Here is a 20,079-nt window from a genome sequence, read left to right as displayed (position 1 = left end):
GGAATAAAGCCAGATGGCATGTGGCAGAGCTGGAAAGACAGTGAAACATTAGGGCATTTCAGGGGCATTACCCAAAACACATGAGTCATATTTATTATTATTTGTGCGTAAGAAAAACAATTAGAAAAACTTCAAATACGGATTGAAAGAATACTTTTAAAGAGTAGAAACAGATGGCGATAAGGCGTTTGGTAGCAATAACATCCACTTGCCACCTGATGGTGCAACAACACAGTGAAAGCCAGATGACCAAAGACGCTGCAGTGATATGTGAGACTTTAAATAGTAGTGATGGAAATCTCTCAGCAATGCAGAATCATGAATCACCATTCACTGGAAACCATCCAATCTACTCGGGAATGTAGAGCGTGACATGCTGACATTAAATCACACTTTCTCGCTACACCATATGCTGACTGTTGAACCAAGACTTCACTTTTGCAACTACAAATTACAACGATCCATAACTCATCCTCCTCGCCAGCGCTCCACTACTTAATTTACTGAAAAAGTGTTAAACTGTTTAATCGCGGTCGTGCACTGACCTTGGGAATCTTATACTGCAGGCAAAATATTGCCCAAAGCACAGAGGCCTATAGTCACATTGAGCTGATAGGAAGGCAACAGTAAGACAAATACCAACTTGTTACAACCAAGGTATGCAGAAGAGCATCTCATTGAAGTAAATGGCCTATGGGAGCAGAAGACCTCACCTGGCCTCTTTGGGATTCGGTGGAACAGAAGATTTACAACAATAAACATATCTGCATCAACTGTGTGATGCTGTAATGTCAGTATGGACCAAAATCTCTGAATGGTTCCAGCACCTTGTTGAATCTATGCCACGAAAGCTCTCCAGCGAGTAGTGCGGTGCTCTGAACGGATAATTGGAGGTGAGCTTCCCTCCCTCCAAGACATCTACAGGAAGCGCTGCCTGAGGAAAGCGGGGAGGATCATCAAGGACTCCAGTCACCCCAGCCATAAACTGTTCAGACTGCTTCCATCAGGAAGGAGGTTCTGCAGCATCCGGTCCCGTACCAGCAGACTGAGAGACAGCTTCTTCCACCAGGCCATCAGACTGATGAACACGTCATAGACACCTCAGCTTCACTACTGGAACGTCAACATTATGCACTCCACACTGTATATAAATGCCACTTGTTTTGCACATATTCAACTCTGTATATTTTATATATTTTATTATTATTATTATTATTTTTTTTTTTTTTTTTTTTTTTTTTTTACTATTTAATTTGTAAAAATGTGTATACACACACACACACACACACACACACACACACACACACACACACACGTAGGAAAATATTTAGTATACACATCCAGAAATGCATACACTATTATATATTGTACATATATTTATTAGTTTCAGGTTGGCCATTCTTGTATTTTGCTCGTTTGTGTTGTAGTGTTTGCACATCTCTGTTGCTTGTGGGGCTCGCACACAAGAATTTCACTCGCATGTGCTGTGCCAGTGTGCCTGCACATGTGATGTGACAATAAAAGTGATTTGATTTGATTTGATTTGAAAAAACAGCTCTCAAGGCCAAAGGGGATCCAAGCTAATATGAGTAAGATGTAACTAATGAAGTGACCAGTGGCTACATGATGCATATCTTTTTGATGTCTTAAAGAAAACAAAAAGTCAGTGATCTGTTATGTTCATGTTCAGGTATATGAAAAACTGTACCCCTGCTCGTCTTCATCAACTGCCCATTCTCTTTATATGCCCAGAAATTAAAAGTGTAGATTTTATTAGCAGCAGACATCCCTGTGTCTGCTTCATGTCTGAATTATGTGTGCAACTGTCACTGAAATAAGTTTAGAGCTGACTTTCCCCAAAATTGCATTAAACGCTGGGAAAGACTAGTTTACCATGGCTTTGGCTTGTTTCTTTTCTCCACAGCTACACTGATTACTTACACTGATTAAGTGACTGATCTCATTAAGCTAGAAAATTGCAGTGCCAGATCTTCAGGTAACAAAATATGCAGCTTCATCATTTTCTATATTTAGCACACACCATACTGGCTCAGGAGCTAATGGACCCAGCAAATGTATTTTTATTTTTTTTCATCAGTGATGGATTCATGCACAATATGCTCTTTCTAACGCAAATACATCTCAGACCATGCAAGCAAATTAAAACACACCATTTATTCATTTTATGGATCAATATATGTTTTTATATTAAATTCTAGTTGTATAGTATATAGTGTATAGCTTAGTGTATAGCTTATAGGTGCAAGATCCAGCTAATGTGATACACACTTGTAGGTTAACTAAGCTATCTTTCATGGGTGGCAGCTGGCATGTACGCAGTGGGCTTCATAGAACACAGCAGGAGAGCGCAACTTCGGCAACAGTGAGTTTGTATTTAAGAACAGTACATTAAGTAGAAAAACAAACAAATAAAATACAATGCAATACATGAGCTACGTTTATGAGTTAATTCATGAAGTCTGTACTTTGGCGGTTGGCACAATAGCTAGCAGTATACCCTTTCCTGAAAAATGTCGACTTATAAAAATGTTATTATAGTTATGGGGGGAAAAAACAGCGACTGCATCGGCATTCTTTTTTTTTTTTTTTTTTTAATCAGTAGCAAATATTGGACTATGCCTGTAAATGTTAGCCCAACTTTAGCTAGGCCAAGATTTTTTTGTTTTTTCTTAAAAGTATATTGCAACAGAAATGTTATGAGTAGGTATCAAGGGCTATCATATATCATAGCCTCATATATCTTAGTTAATATAGTGGTTGTATTGCTAGCTGGCTAACTACTGGGATACCAACCTAGTTCTGCTGGCCAGTAGAAGCCCTGTAAACTAGCTACCCTGGGTTTTCTTAAGTTATCTGTAACCAAATTATAAAATATCAGAAACATACATTATGGGAGTAGTAATGGCTTTAACTTCAAATACACACTACCACAATGTAATAGAGAGAAATCTGCAGGTTATGATCTATTTTTATCTTGTCATTTAAGTTATTATCTAATAGAATACATTTCTAGCTGCTCCTGATTTCTTTAGAGACTCCTAGTAAATATTGGAAACAGGTGTAAACAAACATTATATATGGCAAAAACAGCTGTTACAATGAGCTTGAAAGTCAGTATTTGGTACAACTATTTGACCTTTATTTTTCAACACAGTCTGAACTCTCTAAAGCTTTCTTATAAATTCTTTAAGAAGTCTTCAGGAATAGTTCTTCAGGCTTCTTGAAGAGCATTCAGCGCTCTCTTTTGTTCTATTCTCTGTCACAAAGATACAATTTAAAATTGGTTCTGTGTTATTTGTGATGTGTAGTCAGTGTCCAGAGAAGAAAGAAAGACAGTAAGAATAGGACTGGCTCCATGAAAACATAAAGAAATTGGGGGTGGCATAAAACTTTTACAATACTGTATTCTAACCATCAAAATGTTCCTGCTGATGACAATCCTGTGTCTAAAGAAAAAAGGTCAATGGATATTTTTTACGTTGATCTTAAAGTTGTTTAGAGTTCTGTTCATTACATATTGGTTTTGTGTGCTGAAAGCTGTCAAAGACCGTTTTTGTAGTAAATTGCAAAAGTGTGAATACAACAGTAACCTACAATTGCCTAAACCTGCTCCTGTGCTTCACCCTGCTCAGGCTGAAGTAGAGTGTTTTGGCTGTTGCTATCTAAGCCTTTGGAAAGAGTCCAGAGCACAGGTCAACATTTTCAGAAATAACTATGCCTTTGTTCACTAACTTGAAACTAGAGATTGAGGCTATAAACCAATCAGAAAAGTGTTTACTGAGGTCATAGAGCAAGGAAGCTCACAGTCATTTACATTTGTCCTTCAGTTCAACTAAGTCTTTTTGCAACAAGAGGAATCGCCCCCTGCTGCCATTTAGAAAGAATGCGGGTTAGAGGCGCTTCCACTTTGGCTTCAGTTTTCAGTAATGAAAGTTCTGTTAATTAAAAAAAAATTACATAAAGTTAATGCATGAAAAGAGCAACAGCAACAACAATGCTTTCCTTCCCACAGGTGAATAAATGACGCCATAAAGAGGTAAAGACAGGCACAAACTGGACTAATGTTCCCGTTGTGCTTTATTTACTAGAAAGTCTAAATAGCTGCTCATCTGAGATATTTGCACTAGAGTCCTATAGCCACACTGTTGCATAAACTATTACCTATTTAGTCTGTATTTTATGCACATGGCTTTCAGAGGGCACATGGATCACTCTGAGGGGAGTTTTTATGCAGGATTTGCAACAATTAGTCTGGTTGCTTTGATGGTGAGTCCAAGGCAAGCTCTGGCATACATTTTGTTGCTAGATCTATTAAGCTAGATCCATTAGCCTGATACTAATGGATCTAGCTTAATAGATCCATTAGTATCCGTATAAAATGTCACTCAGATGTGATGCATACAAAGAAGCAAGAAGTTGCATAGAGTCACACAAACACAGAAGGCATCTATGAATATAAAATGTATGCATTCCTATGCATTCCTATGCTGCACTTTACGTTGCTACATCATTCTGCAGAAAGATGATGTTGCAGGGGCGGATGGGGGAATAAATGAGAGGAAGAAAGAAAGAAAGAAAGAAAGAAAGAAAGAAAGAAAGAAAGAAAGAAAGAAAGAAAGAAAGAAAGAAAGAGAGAGAGGTGGGGGGGGGGGGGGGGTTGGTAGACCTACACTCTGGTGATGAACAGTGTGTACAGAATGCAAATGTGTTATATTAATGAATTAATAATAGCTAAAGAAATAATTCATTTTGGAAATAAGATGCAACTGTTGATAAGACAACAAACAAATAAACAAACAGATATTGTCATGTCTGTTGAATATAATGGATTTTATAGTTTGAAAATTGGTTTCCGGATTTGACTCACAATAGGAAAATAAGAAGGATTTTAAGTTAAACCTGGATGTTAGCTTATTAGAACCAAATAAAACAAATTTTATAATCATATGAAGGCACAGCAAGTCAATTTTCCATTAGATGGTGACACAGTCAAAATCAGTTGGAGATTACCTGCAAAAACTGTTAGTAGTTTTTCAAAAATGAATGGTAATGTTGTTTTTTGTTGCACCAAACATCTGTGCATACCCTCTTGATTTGATGGAAAAAGGAAAAGTGGTGGAATGAAGGGGAAGGGAGAGGAGCATGCAGTTTTTATGAGGCGTTCACATCGTTGATGCTTTTCTTCTGTTCTGCTTCTGACAAAACATGAGAGAAACAGGCAGGTCTAATACTTATCACACGGCATACTGTTTCCATGCCACCTTAAAATCGACTTTTGGCCAAGCTGTGCAAAGACTCATCGTAAAAGCATGATGCTGCATATTAGAAACCCGTTTCTGTTTCACAAGCTCCCATTTTTCTCACTTCTGTTCTTCTTCTCTGTCTGTTTCCAGGAGGGAGGTGCCATAGAAAAGCTATTGGCAGAGAGAGGGAAAAAAGACGTGAGAAAAAAATTATTTGAAGGCATTCAGCAGCTTTAGCGCCCTCATCTTTTGTACCTCACTTATGCAAAAACAGCTATTCTGAAAAAAAAAGCCTTTAACAAAGAAGAAAACTGGAGAAAGATGCAGAGCAGCAGGAAGAGGAGGGCATCTGACAGATAAAACGAGGGAGCTCTGCAGCAGGATCCCTACAGTGCTGTACACACTGGTCTCTGCAAGCAGAGGGAGGAGAGAGGAGAGAAGGGAGGAAGGTAGGAGAGAAAGAAAGGGGGAGGGGAGGCAATTCAGTGCAGTGCTAGCAGACTGGATGAGTAGCAGCCGCGGCATAAGAAGCAACATCAGCACCACTAGCTGTAGCATCTTTCTTTGTGGCTGCTGGAGGCTGTCTTGTGGCTGCTCTACCATCAACAGCCACAAGACATACACACACACACACACAAAAATAATTGGACACAGACGCTCCTCGTGCTTGCATCATACACACACATGTCGTGGTGGCCACCAGAGAAGAGGTAGTAAGTGACGGGGCTCGGGGGACAGAGGGACACAGGAAGAGGAAACCGGGACGACTGGTGGTAGTGCAAACAGGAGGAGGGCTGGAGCGACCGTGACTGGAGCAGCAGCAACAGTAGCAGCGGCACCATGGCGCAAGCCGCCAAGCAGCTCCGCAAGACCAAGGACCTTGCGGAGGCCGCCGCCCAGGAGCAGAGGGAGAAGGAGGAGGAAAAGATAAAAAAGAGGAATCGATCCAGGGACCGCAGGCGCAAGGTATGGCTGATTATCTCAAGAGACAGGGGAAATGGCAGTTATTCTTACATCCACCTGCCTTTCTCTATCTCCAGCAGTCTTTCTCTCTCACTGTGCTTGATTGGTTAGGGTGCAATTACACATGTATAATTACACAGTTGGTCTTATGGCCTCAGCTGGTACGTGTGCCTGTGTGTGTGTGTGTGTGTGTGTGTGTGTGTGTGTGTGTGTGTGTGTGTGTGTGTGTGTGTGTGTGTGTGTGTGTGTGTGTGAGTGTAGGCTAGCCAGTCAAGCACATTTGCTCTGGTACAGGTTGTGTCAGCTCTGTCAGATATTTAACCATGGGGAAAGAAAATTAGGCTTACGATGACTGTTATGCCACTAGAGGTGTGAATAATATGCGCTGCCGGTCAAATAACACGAGCTGTCTTTTTGTTTTTCTTTCACGACATGCGTTTTAGGGGATTTCAGCCTTACAGTGTGTGCACTATATGTATTTGAAGGAAATGCAAGTTAGAGGTACTGCCCAAGCTTATATTTCAATGCAGATTTTTGTCACCACTTACATGGTTTGCATGCTCTACTCTCTCCTTTATATTTGGTGTCTTCCCCCATATTACAGTTTTTTTGTTTTGTTTTTTCATTGGAGGAAATGTAAAATGGAGGGGGAAAATGGAGGTACACTCTAATAATAGATGCAATTTTAATGCATCTGTGTATCTTTTGGGGCATGTTTGTGCTCCGTGTAATGTTCGAAGGAGAGATTGATGGGGATGATTATTTGTAAAGATTTTCAGCACGTAATATTTTTGGTTTAGAAAATGAATATTTTTTGTGTGACAAAGTGTGCACACAGAATATCATCCTTTAGGCACGAGAGCACTCATTCACCCCCTTTCACTTCTCTCCTGGACTCTTCCGCTCTCGCTGTGCCACTGGGTGCAGATTTTATTGGGGTTGTGCCTCCTTGCACTCATGCTTGGCAGCGGTGAAATGATTTATGGAAACACATATTACATTTTAGAGATGTTTATTGAATGATTAAAAAAATATATTTTTATCCATTTCTACATCTGATAACATTATTCCATGATCATAGCCTTTGTATTTAATATTATGCAGTATGCAAGTTTTCTCTCCCTCTTTCAATATTTCTGTAATGTAAAGTTCCTGGATAATGTAAAGGTCTTTGCGTATTCACTGCACAAGAGCTGTGTGTTGTGTGTGTGTATGTGAGAGACAGAGTGTGAAGCAGGGAAAATAGATTTGTCAGACAGACAGAAACAATTATAATACAATTATTTAATATTATTTTAAGTATGAAACTGATTCTTCTGAATGGAAATATGTGTAGTTTCTGAAGCTGTACAAAATATTTTAATTTTATGATCGGCTTATTTTGCTGGTTTAGTTTTTCTTAATGGTATTGGAAGAATATTGGAATGGGTAAATGGCATAAACATGGTGATGTGTTGAGGTGTCAATTTATGTGATATAGTGACACTGACAACCTATATAAATGTACTTACATAGGATAAACATATGGATTGTTCTGCAAAATGACACCCCGGCTTGGTGTTTTACCTCAGGCCTCTCCTTCAGGGAATACAAGTTAACGTCATAATACTTTGTTCGGTTTCACACATTTCCCCTTGTGGGACAATTAAAGGATTATTCTATTCTACATATAGTAATACACATACAGTATAGGACATACATATACACACCCTACAGAACAGCCACCAAACTGGGGCTGGTCCACCGGCACCCTAGTCCATAGAAGACCCAGCAGGAAGGACATAATGAGCCACCAGAGTGTGTGGCGATGATCAGCTAGCCAAAGCATATATCATTTACAGACACCCCTTTAAATAGTACCCATGAGGTTCTCATTCCCCTGATGAAATGTGTTCTTACACTCTGAGGCAAAGAGAGAGCTTTGTTGCTGTAAGCTAGGAACATAGCCTCCACTAGCCTGTGGGAGACCCTCTGTTCAGACAGAGAGCTTTACCTTTGGTGGGATTAGCAAGGCACACAAGCAACTGGTCACATAAACACACATTCTGAGTGCGGTGAATTTGGGTACATAGTACACGCTCCAGGCACAGGGAATGCAGCTCCTCAGATGCAAAAGGAGGGGGAAGCAAAAACTGTAACCATGAATTGTAGTAATAATCTGAAGGAATAAAAATCCCTCATTTGAGCATACTGACCATGAAGCCAACACAAGAGAACTGTCTGCAAAAGGATTCACAATGTATGAAGGTCACTCACTCATTTTGTAGAAGCTAACCTGAGAAACAATAGTCTTATATGAAAGAAGCATCATATCTATTTTTTTTTTCCTTTGGGGGGGGGGGGGTGCACAAAGGGTCTGCAACACCACAGCCAAATCTCAAAATGCTGGTGATGCCTAACTACAGATCTCGGGTGGGACCCCTTTCAAAAGAATTCGTGGCCGGAGGATTTACACCTGGCATCAACCTGTCAAAGTCGATATGACTGACCAAATATACTTTAATTATTAAAGAAGAAAGAAGATATAACAGCTCCCAGGGAATGTCAAAAAGATCTGCAATAGAGGACTGGAATAGGAGAACATGTCGGTTCTGGTAACATTGCTAAAAGGTTTACTATTTATGACCATGCAGTTTTCTGCTGCATGAAGCCCTAGGACTTTAGACAATCACACTGTGTTTGGACCAGACTGCGTATGGAAAGTGCTGCACCTGCTTGGACTGACAACCTGAACAGAACTTAGGTGGTGCGTCTTGGTTGGTAACAGATGAGAGATGTGTCCCAGCTCCACAGCTAGAAGGACTGAGGCTTCCTACTAGGAATCTCATTTCTTTGCTCTTTGCTCCAGACCAGTTGGTGCGGAACTCAACTTTGAGACTGGGCTCTCACCTGCCATGCTCTCTTGGGGATAGATAACAGAATGGCAACAAGTGATGGCACACATAAACCCTCAGCAGACACCGATTGATCCAAGTGGATGGTCCCTTTTCTATCCAGGACATGAGAGAGGTTCAGCCAGATGCTGCTGTTGTCCTACTCTTAAGGCCCTCAAAGGGCATAGGGGTACTGCTGTACAGCAGGGCCCACAGAGAATGCAATGCATGGTTCCTCTGATGTCATTAAGGAGAGGTGCCAGGGGGCTGTCAATGTGAACCAGTGACTTGAACTCCAGCAGGTGCATTGCAAGGTGACAAAGTTGAGCCCGATAAATCTGATATCCATAAAGCTGAGATACAGCGAATCTGCTGTGCTTAGAATAATTAAGAGGCCTATTACACCATGGTTGTGAGATGGGGCCAGATGAGCAGCCAAGTGTGGTTCCCGGAAAGGTTTAGATAGTGAATTATCTAAGCCAGCTTTCTCTGCATTGCCCAGCTCCAGAAATGGTCCGTAGCTGTTCACAGTAATGCAGGTAGACAGTGGTTAGCTTCATGAAGCTGTTAGCTCACAGACAAAATCAGGGAATATGGGCAGGTGTTTTTTTTCTGAGCCAGTACAGGATCCTAGCCGCAGCTTCTTGCCTGTATGGTGAAACAGCTCAAGCTGTAGCTAGCCAGTGACTTCACAACCTCAAGAACGAGCATCAACATACTCCAGTTGGTAAGCCCAACTAGTCTTGGGTTCATTGAATGGACACTCCTTACTAGGAGAAGGTCATGCTGTTCAACATCAGTCTTTTCTGGTCCTTTTCCACAAACATCACTTGTTTTTCTAGTGTTGAATGCTGGCAAGAAAACACATGTTTCTGGCTTAGTCAGTGCTCTCCTAGCATGGACAGTCCCCAAGCAGATCGGACATGCTTTGTGCTGGTCTTCATCATGCAAAGAGAAACCACTTCCATAAGGACATGGGTGAATAGAAGATTTCTTCTTCACTTGCTTTGGTTTGGTACTCATATCTAAATGCAAATAAAAAAATGCTTGGAAACATGGAAATTAGTCCACATGAGGACTACACCACTGGTAATCAAATTCAAATTCAAATTCAAATTTTATTTGTCACGTACACAGTCATACACAGTACGATATGTAGTGAAATGCTTGGACAACTGCTCGTGACCTAAAGAAAACAAAAAAGGAAAAGGCTATGAATAAGATAGGAAATAAATATGAAAAATTAAAAAGGGTAAATTTAACTAGGAAGGAATAAAATATAAATTAAGGTTAAAAATGAAATAACTGTACAACACAAATTAGAATGAAGGGTAAATTTAACTGGGAAAGAATAAGATAAAATATATAAATTAAAGTTGAAAATAAAATAACTGTACAACAAAATACACAATATAGAACTATATAAGAATGTATGAAGAAATCTAAATAAATATATACACAATAACAGCAGCTGTACAAGTATTAACTGGAAATGAAGAATATAATGTCCAGTGTTGTGCAATCCACATTATGTCTTGTGCAGTGCAAATATGCTTAAAGTGATTTAAGTGATGAAGTGAAAACAAAGTCCAGAATGTCCAGTGTGTGTGTAAGAACTATATGTGTGGGTCAGTACTGTGTGGTGGTGTGATTGAGAGACCGTATCGCCTGCGGGAAGAAGCTCCTCCTCAGTCTCTCTGTGTTGGTCTTCAGGGAGCGGAATCGCTTTCCTGACCTCAGCAGAGAGAACAGTCTGTTGTTGGGATGGCTGAGGTCCTTCACGATCTTCCTGGCCTTGGTCCAGCACCGCCTGCTGTAGATTGAGTGCAGGTCAGGGAGCTCGGAGCGGATGGTGCGCTCAGCTGATCGCACAACCCTCTGTAGAGCTCGTCTGTCCTGCATGGTGCTGTTTCCGAACCAGGTTAAGATGTTTCCCGTCAGGATGCTCTCCCTGGTGCACGAGTAAAAGTTCCTGAGCACCTTGGAGGGCAGTTGGAAGTCTCTCAAGCGTCTGAGGTGGTAGAGACGCTGACGGGCCTTTTTCACCACGGTGTTGATGTGACAGGACCATGACAGGTCCTGCGTGATGTGAACTCCGAGGTATTTGAAGCTGTCCACTCTCTCCACTGGGCACTCGTTGATGACGGGGGTCTGGTAGTTCCTCTCCTGCTTAGTGCTGAAGTCCACTATCAGCTCCTTTGTCTTACTGACGTTTAGAAGGAGGTTGTTCCTCTGGCACCAGTTCTCCAGATTCCTAATCTCCTTCAGGTAGGCCGTCTCGTTGTTATCAGAGATCAGGCCCACCACGACGGTGTCGTCAGCAAACTTGATGATGGTGGTGGAGCTGGTAGTGGCCACACAGTCATATGTGTACAGAGAGTACAGCAGGGGGCTCAGAACACACCCCTGGGGGGCTCCAGTGCTGAGAGTGGTGGAGGCTGAGACATGTCCGCCCATCCTTACTGCCTGTGGTCTGCCAGTTAGGAAGTTGGAGATCCACTGACACATAGATGAGCTGAATCGTAAACTCTTTTCGAGTCGGCAGGCAAAAGAGCTAACTAGCAGTAGCTAGCTCGCCCGACTCAATAGAGGTGTTCTTAGTGATGTGAGGAGTGTTAGAACTGAGGAATGATTGTGATGTGTGATGTTGACAACCCCACTCTGTAGTTTTATGTGGTCTGCCATCTGAACACCCTAAACACTTCCACTTTGTGATTATACTGTTCACATTTAATCACTGAATATCTAGGAGGGAATAAATCTCATAAATCAACTTGTTGCATTGGTGGCATCCTATTATAGTTCCACACTCAAATTCAGTGAGCTCTTTTAAAAATATTTGTAAAGATAGAATTCACGGCTAAGTGCTTCATTGTCACAATGTAGCAATGGGACAGAAAAAAACCTGAATTAATAGGTGTGGCCCAATGCTTTTGTGTATATTCTGCAGAATAAGCCTAATTCAAAGACTTTTAGTTGTCATTTATATATTGTTTTTAATAAAAACACATCAGACAAACCCTTCCAGGTTTGTGCAATGTCCTCCTTATTAATGCTATAATATATTCATAATTATTGTCAAATATAAGACAACTTCTACTGTTTCATACATTGTGAGTGAAAACCTAATATGGAAATCAGAGTGTGCAAAGGATTGTGTAGTATAGTGGAGATGTGCCAACCCCCCTGCTCCCCAAAAAAGTGAAACCTGGTCCTTTACAATACTGTTCTTATGAATACTTTTCTACAGGAGTTGTATAAAAACAGTGCTTCAATTTGTTTAAAACTAAAAATGAAAGATGTTGAAAAGTATTTAGAATCATTATTTGCATTTAATTATTTGTAGAGAACAAAAATGGTTGAATTGACTGTTCTTTTAGACTATGTACAACATAAGTGTTACCGTAGTCTGCTGGATTTCATAGGCCGTTTGACCTTTCCCTCTCACCTTCACCTCAACAATCACCCATGCCACATCAATATATGTCACTATCTGTATCTGTCTTATTTCCTCTTTTGCTATAATCTCTGAAGACATGAAGGAAGGAAGATCAGGCACAGGCAGGCCTTAATGTTCTTGGGATTTTAATTGGCCCCATTCGATGTAAATCAAACTCGGCAGGATGGCATCTCTCCTCCCTATTCCTCCCCTCGCACAAAGGTTATCCACTCCAGTGCCAACAGAGATCCTATCACAGCTATGGACAGACTGGACAGCAATCCAGTTAGGGAGTCTGCAAAGGAAGTAGCCGTGCTGGCTAAGGTACATGCGTTACAACTGCCAAGTAGTTTTTGAACAGACTTCTGCCATGTACATTTCGGGAAACTAAATAACTAAACACTAAGTGTAGAAATGTCTTTGAATCACTGAATATGCTTTTATGTTCTAAATACAGATTTTAGTTTGATTGTATTGGAAAAGTGTTGACATGTTCATGCAAAGCACTTTTATCAGATTAGATTGGAAAAACATTAACCTAGCTGAAATAATCGTGTGCTCTTTACTATTCATAATACTCGCATGACTGTTAATGATTTCTGCACATCCTAATTACCAAGTGAGTGATTCCAAAATATGTCAGCAAAAATAATGATTGAATTATGTGTGACAGACTCAATACAACCAAACTGCATTACGTGAGCATCTTAAATTATAAATGAATGTTTTACAAGGTAGATCTTCTTATGACATAAATGATTGCTTGCAGAAAATTCAGTTTTAACCTCTTGAAATCTTACATCTAGACATTAAATGTGCCCTATTAGATTTTTCTTTAAATCATGCCATCAACAAGATGACTGCATTTCCACGATCATTACACACTTGTGAGGTTAGTTCTTTTGCGTTTTGCTTTGTGTTGTTTATATTTTCTTTATTACTTTTTAAAATTGTTTCTCTAAATTCTGGGCTTCTAACTCACTGTTGCTCAAATTCTACACTTGAATATAGGGTGGCATTTTTCACATTAAGCCCTTGCTGTGGAAAAGAGGTACAAGCATGCAAAAGTGGAGAACACATTACACAGTAAAGCTTGGCAAAGATACAGTCATTTCTGGCCACTGGTAAAAGGATAGCTCATGAATTGCAGTATCAAACATTTGAAGTCCTGCTTAGTACGTGTCTAATAGTTTTAGTGCATGATATATACCTATTCTTTAATAGGGTACATAATTATATGCCTTTATTATTAGCACAACAAATGCTAAGAGTGGAGTAATGCGATTTAGGAAGTACATGGTAATGCTTGTCCTTCTTCAAATTGCACTTTTTGCTCATTTTCTGTAACCAACCTGTTATGTGAAACCCTTTTACTCTAGTAGCTCAACACAAAGCTCCTCAGGTCCGTGCATGTCCCTGCTTCCTTCGGGCCTGCACTTAATACAATGAATCTAGAGACCTTTTAATGGATACTGTGTGTCTTTTGTTTGCCTTTTACTCCTGTTTTCCAAAAGAGCTTTATTTGTGCACATGTGAGGACATACAGTGTGTGTGTGTGTGTGTGTGTGTGTGTGTGTGTGTGTGTGTGTGTGTGTGTGTGTGTGTGTGTGTGTGTGTGTGTGTGTGTGTGTGTGTGTGTGTGTGTGTGTGTGTGTTACATGTCAGGCCTTCGGGTTATATCATTTCACTTTTATGTAACCTTATGGACACCCAACACTAATTAGCCAAAGCTGTCTTCCATCTCTCTACTCACTTTCTTGGCCACTCTTCCATTTTTACAAGATGCCCCATGGGATAATAACACTAGAAATTCTTCTTAGTGATGCCTAATTTTGGTAATTAGAAGTTTTACATCTGCAAAAATAATTTCATCCAAATATTTTAGATGGGGAAAATGTATCCTTGTCTGGCTGTTTTTTGCCCGCCAAAAAGTTGGATGAATGCAGTGAACAGGAGAAGTGCTTTTATCCAGTCTGCAAGAAAGCAACCTAATCACACCAAATCATTCACAAAGGCCTTAGCCATTACTCCACTTTGAACTCTATGAACATATTGATTTATATGGATTTACTTCAGGCCAGACGACTTACAGTAAAACTGCTCCCGACAGGAAAATTTGCAGTGCTTGCATATTTTAATAAAAATATAGATATCTGGTGTCAGCGAACTGATGCTATGGATTGTTGTATCAATATTTTGTCCTATCCCTAGTGGTCTGATGCCTTTCCATCCCCTTTGAGAAATGGGAAGGCAGGATAAGCCAAGGTCAAGCAGAGCAGAGCAAAGCAGCACTTTGCCCAGCCCTAAGCATCCGCAGGCTATACTTACCAGGCAGCCTAGGATTACACTGCATCTGAGACCAGCTACCCATCTATCTACAAACCTCTACCGTGTTCTAACTGAGCACCTGCTCCGTGCTCAGTACTGTGTCTGATGTTACCCCAGATGCATACCTGCTCAAACGTGATTCCAGAACAGAAGCATGATGGCCGATATTTATCGGATCTCTCTGAGGGCTTATCTTGTACTCAGTTTGACTGGCACGTATTTTGATCTGGAGATCAAACTGACTTTAGATGAGTACTCCTTGTCAGACACCTTTGATAAATATCAGAATCATTTTGCTCAAGTATTGTGAATCTTCAGTGGCTGTTTACCTTGAATTCAGGTACTTGGATTTATGGATTTAATGCTTTAGCGCATGAATAGGAAAAAAAAGTATCATAACACAGTTGCCACATTGCAGTTAAAGGTATGGCCAGTTGCATTTTGACATTGTATTGATCAATCTGTAGTCTGATTTTGTGTGAATCCCTCAAGTGTCACAGCTCATCTGCCGGCCTGAATCTGTTAATCAGCGCATCCATCATCATAGTTAGCAAGGCCACTCAATGTGAAGTATGCAGTGCGAGGGGTAACAGCTGTAAATCTTTTGGCAAAATTTAATGTGACCCTGAGGTCATCCTACCAGCGGTCAGAAGTGATGGATGTTGCCATAGTGATTAAGGTTTGACACTGCATGTGGTGGGATGATGAAGAGATGAGTTGATGGACGAGGATATGCTTTGGCTGGTGATGGGAATTCTAACTTATGCCCTAGGCACAAAATCCCAGGGGGAAAAACCTTGTTGATTGATTTTTACTCCCAAACTGGCTGTATTTGGTCCTGGCTCCATTAGGATGTGTGATGATTATAATTTCTCACAGCACAACTGAACTCACTAAACTAAATCAATAACATGAGTTAGAGAGCTGTTGGCGTCTAGATTTTTTTATGAAACAAGACTTGCATTCCACTAACTTCTAGTTTAAATCAAAAGTTACATCTAAAATATACAACACAACATCTAATTGTTACAGCTGACCTACCTACATGCATACCTAATGCTCATGATACATTTATCAAATCAAATCAAATCAAATCACTTTTATTGTCACATCACATGTGCAGGTACATTGGTACAGCACATGTGAGTGAAATTCTTGTGTGCGAGCTTCACAAGCAACAGAGTTGTGCAAAATACAATAATGTAAACAAGCAAGCAAGCAAGCATTTACATCATCATAGTTCATTAGTGAAATTGTGTGAGGACAGCCAATTACAAAGAATAATTAGAGGAAAAGTGAAAGTGATGCAGAGTGGCACAATGCCACACACACATGCACATTCACACACACTTAGAGCTGTAGCTGGGCATTATGTAATGGAATTACTGCTCCTGAAGGTCTGCGTGGATCATGTGGCTCGCAGGAGCCCACTAATGCACTGAAGCAGCCACTCTCAGGCACGCCCTGACTCCGTCACTTTCCTTCGCTGACCTAAAGACACTTTACAGTGCACGTGCTAGCTAATGCACGTAATGCTTGATCAGAAAGAAAGAACTGTATATAGTGATGATGGTGGAGATATTTTCAGTATTTCTTATATATTTAAAATTCTTGTGCAAATGTACATTTCTCACAAGCTCCAAACTGTTGTGAGAATGATTTTAAGGTTTGAACACAAGAACAGACTACCACGGAGAATGGTTCATGGTGGACAAGGTGGACACTTATAGCAGTGTAAAGATGAAAAAAGCCTTAGTGATGCAAAGCACCAGTTAAATGTTCCTCAACTTTGTCGTGAGTGATTGAAGCAGCTACCAAAGTGGAACGAAACTGCTTGACATTTGAAAGGTGGTGAAATAAAGTAGTGGGTTTTATGTGGATGGGATTAAGGCAATGAGCAAAGCTAGAACTGATAAATAATGAATCTAATAAGAAACAACTGATGTACACAACCAATAACATAGCTATTAAAAGTAGCCAAGTGTTAATCTACCATGTTTTAACTGCGCCTGTTATAAAAACAGAAGATTTTAGGTCATTGCCAAAGCTTTTCAAGACTTCTTGCTGTCTATGGTCATATTATTTTCTTTGAAGTAGATCCTTGAAGTAACCAAAACATGTCATGCTGTTTTGGGGCACCAGCTGTATTTCGTGTAGTATGGTTAAAAACACATCATTCCAAATGGAATGAACAAATGCTTTTTTCACATCAATTTAAGGGGGAATTTGTGGTGGTGGTGACGTAATTGCTTTGTGTGTTCGTGTGGTGTGTGTGTGCATGATGAGAAGGGGTGTCATGTGTCTCTGGGATTGCTGTCTGATGTCAGGTGGTATGGCTCCCCTCTCTCTTCAGCCTCATCAGTCAACAGCCAACCGTGGCTGGTGGGCAGCACTCTTGAACACATTAAAAACAAGTTTACTTACTGTAAACACTATTGGTTTTCAAGGTGTGAAACTACCAGAAAAAGAGCTGAAATATTACATCAGCAGTTTCCAGTGCATCCCTGACAGAACCAGCTGCCATTCATTCACTGATATCACTTCACACTCTCTGATCAGAGCGCTTGCATCAGCACCCACTGATGGCAGCTGGACTGGGAAGGAGATAGCTGGGGGAGAGAGCTAGAAGCAAACTGAGAGTGGTTCTCCTCAGTCAGCTTTAAATCCTTGTCAGCCCTCAGCCATTTCCCCCTCTAGAGCTATAATTCTTTTTTTCTTCCTCTCCCCCAGTGAGGAATCCTGTATTTCTGACTTTAAACATATCATCAAATCCCTAATATGGACGTAGGACACTTATCAACACTGCTCTGTTTCCCTGCACTATCCTCCGCTGTCTGCTGTACAAAGGCATTGAGTTGGAAAACCCACACCACATTTGTATAAATACTTCATTGCTAATTCAATTTTAAACTCTAGATGGGAGGAGGGGAACTGTAGCAACTGTTCGTTCATCCATCTGTTCATCAGTGCTTTCCTGCGTTAGATATCTTTCGGTTTCTCTGCTTATTCTTGTTTGCTTTATGTTGCATCTGTTTCTCTACAACTTCCCATCTTATCCTGTTCACCTTCTCCTCTACCTCTCTCTCCATCTATGACTTCCCCACCCTCTTCCATCCTGTCTCATAGCTGCGCTCTTGGTTGTTTTTTAGAAGGCTTACTCCTGATTTTTTTTCTGTAGTTTTCAATGATTGAAAATAAGAATATACAGTGAAATGAATGACTTTAACTGTAAAGCTAAGTAGACAAATTTTTGTTGCATAACTTGACTACAGAAGTCACTAGAGACAACAAAAAACAAGGCTGATAATATTGCACCTTTTATCCTCTCAGCTGTGTGATTCGATTTTGTTGTGCCTCTAATCTTAAATTCCAGACATTTATTGCTCCATTTCAAAATCTAAAGCTAACAGAGAAACAACCCCAATACAGTACAACAATCTTGAGCCACATCTCATTTCTTTATATTTTGTTGGGTAAATGGGAAATGGGTTCAGTGATTTATTGAAAGGTCCAAACATGGTAAGGCCAAAACAGAGTTTGTACAATTCTGACAAGATTGAAAGTCTGGTATGAGCACTGTTATTCTTCAGCACAGCCTGAACTCTCCTGGGCAGTTTTCTTGTAATTTCTCTAAGTAGTTTTCAGGAATCGTTCTCCAGACCTCTTGAAGGACATTCAAAACTCTTCTTTGGATGTTGGCTGCCTTTGATTCTGATCTCTGTCAAGATGATACTATACTGCTTTCAGGCTCGGGCTCTGTGGAGTCCAGTCCATGACTGATTGTGTTTCATGATTGTGAACAATGGCTCAAGACCACTTTAAAAAATAATTGTGTGCTCCTTGGAAATATTACTCAAGTCAGTAAAGAATATAGTGTGTATCAAAGTAAAGTGCACACACATGGCAGTGAAAGCAAGATGTCTTTGTAAAACAGAGTTCATCAACTTCCTGCAGTCTTCCTCCCCAAAAGTCTGGCAAATGTTTGTATATCTAAAATTCAGAAACAGCTCTCTCTCTGGAATCCCCTGCATGCTGCTGTCAACTAAACAGACTCTCCTCATGTCATTTATATATTTTGTGTTTGTAATATTTTGTGTCTCAACCAATGCTCCCATAAAAAAGTCCAGCAAAATCAAATGCTAGAAAATGCCATAATTACTGCTTACAATACAAATAGTCAACCTTATAATTTATTTATCATTGACATCTGTGCTGCCTGTTATGGCAACTCTAGTGAACAACAAGGTTGCGCATCCATAAGAAAAGTATCCATTAGCAGTCTGGGATCGAGGATGAGAACACTAAATAAATAAATGTTAACACGGTCCTGTGCCAGAACAGCCTGTGAGTCATTAAATATGATTTCCTAGCATCGAGTGAGCAGGAACGGATGAATAGACAGAAATCTCTATGAAGGCACTGCAGTGGTTATTATTTTGTCTATTTCAATCCTTCAACCTTTCGCTTTTACTGTTTACAAAATAACCGCAAAGCCAAAGAAGAACTCATTGTGAAGCCTGACCAAAATGACAACTGTAATAGATAACAAATGTGTTGATATACATATGTGCTAATATTAAAACTTCAGCAAAAGAGGCTTTAAATAAGTCACGTATTGTGCCATCACATATCTAGATCATAGCAGCTCTGACTCCACTATTTACAGTACTCTTGAGACTGTTTAAGGGGATGGTGATGTAGAGTAAGGCAGCATTTTCATGATAATTTGCTAACTGGTTCTTAATTTACATTGCTGGAAGGTGTAAAAAAAACAATAACTCCACCCCTTTCCCCTTCAGCATACCTTGAGCATACTCTCTTTATATGCATGCACATAAAGAATAATATTAGCCTATATGCAGTATATTGACAGTGAGGTTTTTTTTTACTCCCTTAATGCTCAGCTTAAATAAATACATAAATAAATAAATTACACAGAAATGTATAATCTAAATATACTTCATATAGTTGCTTCTGCTTATCTATTTGAATATAACATTATAATTCTGAAGCACTCTCCTCGGAAACGATGCATCACATCCAACTTCATAAATTCATATTTAATCAGATGTTACACAATGCACTAGCATATGTTTTGTGTTTTTGAGCTGTTAAGGTGTTAAGTGGGCACCTGTGACTTTGCAAGATGCTCTGAATTGATTGATTGTCATTTTCTTTTTAATCACATTCTTTGTCTCACTTTATTTTGCGC

General features: G+C 40.0%; 1 protein-coding gene across 2 annotated transcripts in view; it reads left to right on the top strand.

The window, feature by feature from the left end:
* Positions 1 to 5,747: 5,747 nt before the first annotated feature.
* ank1b (ankyrin 1, erythrocytic b) overlaps positions 5,748 to 20,079 on the top strand; it is a 78,310-nt gene continuing 63,978 nt past the window's right edge. For both annotated transcript variants that reach the window (XM_085413665.1, XM_085413666.1), the window contains exon 1: positions 5,748 to 6,230. In XM_085413665.1, the coding sequence (XP_085269791.1) occupies positions 6,105 to 6,230 (126 nt within the window). In that variant the 5' untranslated portion in view covers positions 5,748 to 6,104. The remainder of the gene's footprint in view (positions 6,231 to 20,079) is intronic.

Source organism: Rhamphochromis longiceps, linkage group LG7, assembly GCF_057381845.1.
Source record: "Rhamphochromis longiceps isolate RC_006_pf linkage group LG7, R_longiceps_female_GT1.1, whole genome shotgun sequence".
NCBI lineage: Eukaryota > Metazoa > Chordata > Actinopteri > Cichliformes > Cichlidae > Rhamphochromis > Rhamphochromis longiceps.
The sequence above is the reverse complement of the archived record's forward strand: the minus strand, read 5'-3'. Positions and strand labels throughout refer to the sequence as shown.